This window comes from Cariama cristata, unplaced genomic scaffold, assembly GCF_000690535.1.
Source record: "Cariama cristata isolate BGI_N322 unplaced genomic scaffold, ASM69053v1 scaffold18529, whole genome shotgun sequence".
Lineage (NCBI taxonomy): Eukaryota > Metazoa > Chordata > Aves > Cariamiformes > Cariamidae > Cariama > Cariama cristata.
This window is the reverse complement of record NW_009637654.1, coordinates 322-9,182: the sequence shown is the minus strand read 5'-3', so window position 1 is coordinate 9,182 and position 8,861 is coordinate 322. Positions and strand designations below refer to the sequence as shown.

Sequence of the window (8,861 nt, the reverse complement as noted above, 5' to 3'; positions counted from 1 at the left end):
AAAAAAGTCACTGACTCATTTGCGATTAGCTGACCTACCATTACGAAACTTTCCATCTTGCATTCAGTCATAACAGAATTTATTGTAAAATACTAGATATTTAGAGTCCATGTTATTTTCAAGCAATTATTCTTTTTACATTCATGACACATTCATAAACACAGCTGCATCGGGTGTGCTTGATGAAAAGGAAAAGCAGCACACTGTATCCTGTCCCCTCATGCACAGCCATTAGCCCTGCTTTCTTAGTAAGTCTTAGCATGGCCTCTTGACTGCAGATAGGAGGAGGATTATCTTTCCTTTTCAGTGCATCCTGAAGTTCATTCTGGGAGCCAAGGTTTCATACCCCCAACAGCACAGGATTTGTGGTTCAAAACTACCTAAAAGACATTTCTGTCTTCCCCACATAATGCCATCTACAACCAGGAGACCCAGCACAGTATTCTCAGAGTTCATTTTGTTCCTCTTGCTCATAGATGAAAGTTTTGCATTCTACAAATTATGAAGTAGCAAATTATCCCAGCTGAAGCTGGGGCTTTCTCTTGGCGTTTGTAAGGGGTATGAAAGCAAGTAATTCCCCTGTTATAAGTCGCAACCTCAGTTTCACAGTCTCAAAGGAAAATTGCACTGAGTCAGGATGGCAAAGGATTCTGTTATGGTTAACAACAGAGTAGATCAATTATCGCATTGGGAAGAAAACAAGAGATAATCATTGCTGTATTATGGCAAAAGTCTAGATTAATCTTGTTGTAAGTATATTCTTTAATACAAGAATCTACAGTGACTTCAGGTATAAATCAATGGGTAATAAAGACACAGACCATGATAATTGGTATCAAGTAAAACACTACTGAAGACAAAGAAGAATGTTTCTAGCTTGGCCTACATCTTGCAGCTCCACAGGTGACATAGAGAAAACAGAAAGTTAAAAATGTATTATTTGTGTGGTGTGTTTTTTTCCCAATGACCCATTCTGGACCTGACTCCTGCCATCTCAAAGCATTTTGTACTACAGTCATTAGTGGGACATTTGAGATCAACCAGGAAAAACAAGTTATGGATTTGACAGTTATGGAAAAGGGACTTTTACTTAACTTGAGCCAACCTAACTAATGGATTACATCATGTAGCAGGAGGAAGAAAAGAGCCATCTTCTGAGGACTGCTCACCTTCTGTCTTAAATATTTATCTTGAGGTTTGATAAATTCTTCCAGTGGTTGTAGACAGAGCACAGATGACTCACTTTTATTAGATGCCTGACTTTTTGATAACGAAAGTTAGGTGAGATGAATTCAACTCTGAAGCTGTAGCGAATCACAAGACAACTTGTGTCCTCTGTATTCATGACAGCAAGAGCTTTGTTCATGAAGAAGTTCAGGCGAAGGCAGTCAGCAGGCACTAGCATGAAAATGACTTTCATATATTGCCAGTGCAGACCAGGAAAGGGGCATCCTAAATCTATTAGCTAGTCTCCCAGTCATTGAAAATATGAAAATTGTTCAACATTTTCTGGAACCTCTTATGTTTACTTAGAATACTTGAAGGTTGGTTATCTTTTGACAGAGTACCCTGTCCTCAATTAATGAGTTAAAGGAAAGAACCATGATCCTAAATTCAAATCACCTCATTTACAACTTCAAAGTTTGAGTTTCATTGTTGCTGGGCACTGGCAGCTCTTATCTTCAGCAAAAGCTTCTGGAAAGCCAACAAGTCTGCAAACTTGAGTCTTCTGCAAAGGAATATAAGGCTTTCTGTGGTCAGTGCCTAAGGTCTGCTGAATTTTCCCACTGAAAAGCCCTTCTCTGGGGTGAAAGATGGAAATTCAGATGATCTTGTATGGACTTGTTGCCAGCGTTGCCAATACAGCTTATTCTGACAGCTGTATTAGCAGTACCAGTTGAAGTGTTGACATTCCAGTACGGTGCTGCTGTTTACCAGCCCGTTTCAAGAGCTGATAGCACAGCTAAATCCAGTCTCTGTGGCGATGAGAAGTATATCCTAAATAAAGCATCATACAGCTTTGATGTCTTCCCTCTCATCCGCTAACTGGCCTGTCTTCCCAGGAATCAGTGGAACATGCTAAATCACTAATTACAGTATGTTGGTCAAAAATAGTCTTCCCTCTCTCCTCTCTAATTATGAGTGGCCAGCATGTGGCTTTTGAGCTGCCTGAGGCTTGTGAACTACTCGAATATGTTTGCCAAGGCAGGGCTGCCTTCCTGGCTGTGGTCTGACAGGAGGCAGCAGAAACTCCTGATGGAGACATTGCTGTAAGCACCTTGGGCTCATGCCACAGTTGTTTATGCAACTGATTAACCCCAGCCCCATCCAGTACTGGAGGGATGTAATGAGACCTTTTGGGAATCACTGCCATCTCCCTCCTAGGAACCTCTTCTCTCCATGACCCTCCAAAATATGGGGAAGTGGTTTTACAGTCTTCAGTGGTATCGAGTTTTGGCATGCAGCTTGTGAGGTTTGTAAGCATCAGAAGAGATGGTAGTCCTACTTTGGTGACAGCTTTCTAGTTAAGAAAATATCACAGTGTCAAAAAACTCGAGGTAATGAAATTTTAAATTATCACACTTTCTGTAGAAAAGGTATAAAGGTGTAAAATGTAGAAGCTCTGAAGATACATGGCTGGTCAAGAGGAACAAGGATCCTAACCATCTCTGCAATGCAGATGGATGACAGGAGGGCAAAATAGGGAGAGCCATTTCTTAGGCACAGCACACAGATGATCTGCTCCTGTTAAGACAGGCAATAAGATAAATACATGTTAAGCAAGCACACATAAGCACAGTTTACTTTCTGTTGCTGGGCAGCCTGTGGCTATAGAGGGCAAAAGCTGTTCTCTGTTTTCCTGCCTATCCTGTCCTCAGCACATCTTCTCCTTAGTGGGAGGCATTTGTTGAACAACTTTGATTTCTAGTTTCCAGCTGTCACTGTGAACAGCTGGGGAATGGAGAGATTCTTCTTCTGCCTGCCTCTTTTCATAAGTTCTCCAAGTAGCTGCTCACTCTGAGGCCAGATCATACTATTTTTCTGCAGAAACTGGCAGGATGGCTTGTGAATGTTCGAAAGGGAAGGCATCTTTCCAGCAATAAAGATCTTTTTGCTCTCCTCCCTCAAAACTCAGTTGAGTGAGCAGAAGTCATGACATTTTATACTCTGTTTTTTACTGAATAGCAAGTTTTCAAGTAAAAGCTGTGAGAAAAAGATTAGATGGATTAAATTTATTTTTCTGCTCTCAGATATACCTGTAGTACCTAGTTCTTCGATAAATTAAATCAATATTTAAATGCAGGGGCTGCTTTGCAAGACTTTCTCTGACACTTTGGTTTGACTGCAGGCACTAGTTATCTGATATTCCACCTTCAGTATGTTACCTAGTTGTTGGAAGGCTGCTAATTCATATGATTTTGGTTTTGTTAAACATGGAATTGTGATACTGCCAGCCCTTATTTTAAAATTAAGTATGTGGTAGATAATTCTTTAATTTGTTTTTCTTTGCTTTTATTGTAGTACCCTTTCAACAGCCCAACATCAAGAATGGAGCCCTGTTTGATGAGCAGTACTCCAAGGCTGCATCCCACACCAGTGACTCCTCGCTGGCCAGAGGTCCCAGCCGCAAACTCCTGCTACACGAGCCCATCCATGCACTCCACAAGATATGGAAATTCTAGTGACATGTACACCCCCTTGACTACGCGCAGAAATTCTGAATATGAGCACATGCAACACTTTCCTGGCTTTGCCTACATCAATGGGGAAGCCACCACAGGTTGGGCTAAATGAAAATGACTCCTATCAGCTAAGCCCATATACTTAAAAGAGTTATCAAAACTTCATGTTATGTGGGACTTTTCATGGACATTCTTCAAGGAAGGTGAAGATGGAAAATATCCTGGGCAGATAAAGGTAGTTCATAATGTGGGCAGATTGCAGACCAGTATGATTGAATGTTCCTGTAGCTGACAAAGATTTTTGTGCTATTCTAGACCACTTTTGGGGCCAATCTGTGCCTTTTTTCATTCTGGCATGTGGGCCAACCCTGTGTGACATCAGTTTGAGTGAGACATTTTTGCCTCTCTCTCTTATTGACAAATGTTAACAAGTCTTACAAAAAAGTGCTGGAACGGGACCTATTTATAATTTGAATTAAAGACAGGAAGTTCACCCTCAGCAAAACTCTATCATCTGTTCTTATTTTAAACTCTTAAGGCATTCCTTAAACACCATTCTGCCAAGTCATCACTTGTTCATATCAGTTCCTCTGTCTGGCTCCTTAAAAGACATGTGTTATTGTAGGTTTCAGTTTACACCTAACTTTGTATATTGATGCACCTTTCTGTTGATCCATTAAGTTTGATCTTTACAAAAGAGAAGAAAAGACATGTAGCATTGAATTATACACTGCCTTAAGTTGACTATTGTTCTTATTATATATGTATTTGTGTTAAGTTTGCACAATCTGGAAAAATCTAACTCCTCCGGTCAGTAATGACAAGGTTAAGAAGGGACTTGGGGACTGGGAAGATTTTGGATTCAGAGCCACATATGTTAAATATGATGATATGAAGCAATTATGTAAAGAAAATGACAATGCAAACATGATTATTCACTTAATTACCTATTGACAGGTATGAAACTGTTCTTTCAGTTCCTTCATGTGGTGATAATTCTATATACTTCTACAAAAGCAAAAGTCAAAGCTGTGCCTTTGAACTTATTCTGTACTGTGTATGTGTGGAAAAATGTATTGTATTTTGGGGAGAATTTTTCTTAGACATTTTCTGTCAGATTTGTAGCTATTTGTGAGTTTTTGTTAGATTTTATTAACATAGCTTTTTCTTCTGTATTATAAAATGCACCAAGCAATTATGGTGGACCTATTACCCTATGGGTAAGAAATAAATAAATGGAAATATGACATCAGGCATTTTAGTAATTGTTTTGTAAATAAAATCTTTGATAGCACCCAGTGTGATGATAACCATGTTTATGCATAAAATGGACATAAATGTTATTTGTACAGTTGTGCAAGATATATGAGGGATTTTCACACTCAAATAAAGTTCTTGAAATTAAATAGATGCCATTTAAATCTATGTAAATACAGAAACTTCTACAAGCTGCAAACCTTCAAAAAATCCTAAATGTCACTACGCATTTTTTTATCCAATGAAGAACTTGAGGACATATATAAGTCACAGCAAATGAGTAGTCCTACACCTGTGCTTGCAGCTACCAACTGTTCAAGGCTCAAGGCTATGACCTGATAGATGACTCTGTGCTGCTTGGTTTAAGCCCTGCTGTTGTTACTCACCCAAGGCATTGTCTTCACTGAGGCAGGTAAGACGTGCTATCTTCTTTACAGTACTTTGTAATAAACGTGTTGCCACTGGAATACTAGAAATGGAAAAGTCATTTTTCCTTACGTAAGTAAATAAAGTTGCAAAACTCTCAGACCTTGTATATTTACCATCAGGAGCCTATCTCCCCTTTAGGTACCTGATGAAAATCTTGTTTCCTGCGTTAGTGTCACAGACCTTCTGAAATTTTACCCCTGCCAGCTGGTGTTATTACCCAATATACTTCTACTCTTCACTTTTATTAAGAACAGAGGAGGTCAGGCTTAGGCTAACCCATCTATTTTATTCTTATTCAAGTTACCTTCATGCAAAATTGTCTACCCATGAAGAAAGTAAGTCATGTGAGGAAGTTTTTTTAGTGGCCAGTCTTCAGCAGCTGGAGTTTTGATGTGTTTGAGACCAAAGTCCTACTTTGCATTTTGTTATTGAAGATGTTTAAACCAAAGCATTGATTCTGACCTATTAATTATTAACAAGCATATCAATATCCACCTCATCAAGACTGTGAGAAATTAGTGTGAGAAAGGTGGTGTCACTAGAATGGAAAAATCCTCTTTCTCTTCTCCAACGAATTCCAAATCTTTGCATTGCATTGCATCTGACAAGAGCCCAGTGCGACGCCATTCACTTGTTCATTATTGCTGGAATTTTGATCAATCTCCAGTTACCTGGTGGACTGCTGACCATGACCTGCCATGGTGCCTCCAAGGACCAGATGCATTGGTGAGACATTTGTGGCCAGAACTGACCAGTGACTCAACGCTGGGTCTTTGGAAGGATCAGGATGGAGGCGAACCCCAGCACCACTCAAGGGAAGCCAGAAGAACTTCCTACATTTCTTGCAATAACTTGTTAAATCAAATAAGGTCTAATCCCCATTGACTGAAAGAGAGAGAAAATGAGGCTATTTTAGTACACAAACTTGCCATATCCTTCAACACGTTTGGGGACAACGCAGTTACCCTGACTTCAAGAGCTCGGGGAGACTGTTCAGGAAGGAGGATGGGTGTTGGACACAGTGTCAGCCCCAGAAATGATAAAGACTTTCTGAGTGAAGAACTGCAACACCATGCGCAAAGTCCTGGGAGAGGGAATTTTGAGCAACAGCAGCACCACAAAGCTCCTCATAAAAAAGAGCCACAGAACACTGTCAGTCCGATAGGGCTTTGAAAGTCTTTTGCAAAAGAACCTCCACAGACTTTAGGGTTTTTTTAATTCATTTAGAGACTTGTGTTGATGCCACAGGAGTCTGAATGTGCACTTCCAACTACCTTTGAACTGCTTCCTGATGAGGGCTTTGAAATTTAAACTGGACATTCATGGGGAGCAATATATAGATTACTGAACACAGCTCTACAGAAGTCACCATCACCATCTGCATCAGAAGCGTTGCGAGGGAAAGCAGGCCCCCTCCTCAACCACCGCAGGTCAGAACCCACCGTATTAATATAAACCACCACAGTTTTCAAGTCACAGGGTATATACCAGGCTGTGAAGTGCAGCAGCTCATGAGAAGATGATAACCTCTGAGTAGAATGGCTGGTTAGGAGCAGGAATCTCTTAAATCATCCCAGTACAAATTACCAAACCTCCTGAGTCAGAGCCTGCAGCCTGTTAATTAAGCCTTTCCCTTGATTATGGTAACTGAAACTGCTGTTTCTTGCCTAGCCACATATTTATGTGTATATAAAGTAAATATGTGACTACACAAATCTTCCTGAAGAAGCTTTTATAGCATATGCCAAAATATTCAATCTCATTTTCACTTTCTCTTTTTCTTTTTTCTTGTTTTCTTTTTTCTTTTTATTTTTCTTTCTTTTTCTTTTCCTCTTTTTCTTTTTTCTTTTCTTCTTGCTCACTTTCAGTCTTCTCACAACAAATACACATTTTATTAAAAGTGTGATCTTTTCGTGGGCTAAAATATATAACGAAAGATAGATATATGTAATATATACGATATTATATCTTGTAATATTACATATTATAGCATAACTGACATAACATATATAATATTTTAAAATAGATGCATACACACACACAAACATGTATGTATGTATGCGTATAAAAGTTCTATCACAATTCTGCAAGATTTTTCATTACCAGGTAGAAAAAAGACTCAGCGGGGGAAGAGCAGTGAGAACTCCATTCACTAGCATGAATCCTGTTTTTGTCAGGCTACCTCTTGCTGCTAAGGTCACTACCCTTTGACAAAAATGGCCTCTGACCTCCCCAGCCCCACAATTCTGTTGTGACTGACCCTGAAACCCATGAAATTCAGGGGCAGACATTGCTTTGGAAGGTTTAGATAAAGCTGACTAACATGGGAAGGGCTCATGGTATGCACCCATCTGAAAAGGTCTGGCAGTTCTTTGGTAGAGGATGTAATTTATTCTGTCCCACTCTTTCACTGAAATCCTAATCCTTCATATGGTACCTAAAGTGGAAACTAAAACGCACTGATGATGCATAACAATGTGCCTTTAAAAGGCAGTAACAGTTTCCTAGTCTTTATTTTTTAGGTTTTTTAATTAAAAAAATTTAATTGGCTATGTACAAGTAAAATGAGTGTTCTGCTGTGCTGTGAAGTAAATCTAAGCAGGCTTATGCTTTATTATAGAGTTGTAAAGCAAACAAGCAAAGGATTATTTTTACTGGGTTTCTCTCAAAAGCTGCATTAGTACATGCATGGACCTGACTCAGAAGAAATGGCTACGCACTTTGGGATGGATTTTGTTACTCCTTGCAGTCCAATAACCGTGGTGTTCTGGTCTTGTATCTCCGTTCAACCCATTGTGGCAAGAAACTCCTACCTAGAAAATTCAGATCCTAGTTTGGCTCTGCGTCTTAAACACACACAGGCATACACCAACACATCTCAGCACCTTCAGCACTTGTTTGTGAGATGAAAGGTTTCTGTTCATGACCACAAAGTACCTCCTGAATTGCTGCTGAAGGAATAAATACTTCAAGGAGAGACTGACCACAGCTCCCTCTGAATTTTTATTACCGTGGTTTTTGTTAACTTCAATATATGGTTTCTGCTATCTGGACAGTGAATTTTGACTATAGGGCACCCTGAGTACAGAAATATTACATATCTTCTCAAGGTACTTTAAACCTATGGTCTGGCAAAGCAGGTGCAGCCCACCCTTCCCTCCTGATACCGCCAAAACAAAACATGGCAGTGGCGTGGCACCAGCGTCTCTGCTCCACACCACCCTGGTTGCTCACACTCACATCAACACTTTCCAAAAAATATATTGACCCCTCTGTGAAAGGATACATGGGCGGTTCTGGGAAAGCAGACAGGCTGTCCCTCAGACAGCGGGTTTTGTCTCCAAATGGAAATGGAGAATTTTTGTGTACCACCACCACTCTGGTGGCTTGGACTTGCGAAAGGGGGGTTTGTTTTGCTGCCAGGCGTTATGGGGAAGCCTGACTTCAGTCAACATACACAGACTTTGCCTGCAGTGGAGGCCCAGCGACGCT

The 8,861-nt window shown here is 40.1% G+C and overlaps 1 protein-coding gene across 1 annotated transcript in view; it reads left to right on the top strand.

Moving 5' to 3' along the window:
* RFX4 (regulatory factor X, 4 (influences HLA class II expression)) overlaps positions 1 to 3,949 on the top strand; it is a gene marked incomplete at its 5' end in the record, with an annotated part of 40,478 nt that extends 36,529 nt beyond the window's left edge. The window contains one exon of the mRNA XM_009708426.1: positions 3,523 to 3,949. Within this exon, the coding sequence (XP_009706728.1) occupies positions 3,523 to 3,795 (273 nt within the window). The remainder of the gene's footprint in view (positions 1 to 3,522) is intronic.
* Positions 3,950 to 8,861: the final 4,912 nt, after the last annotated feature.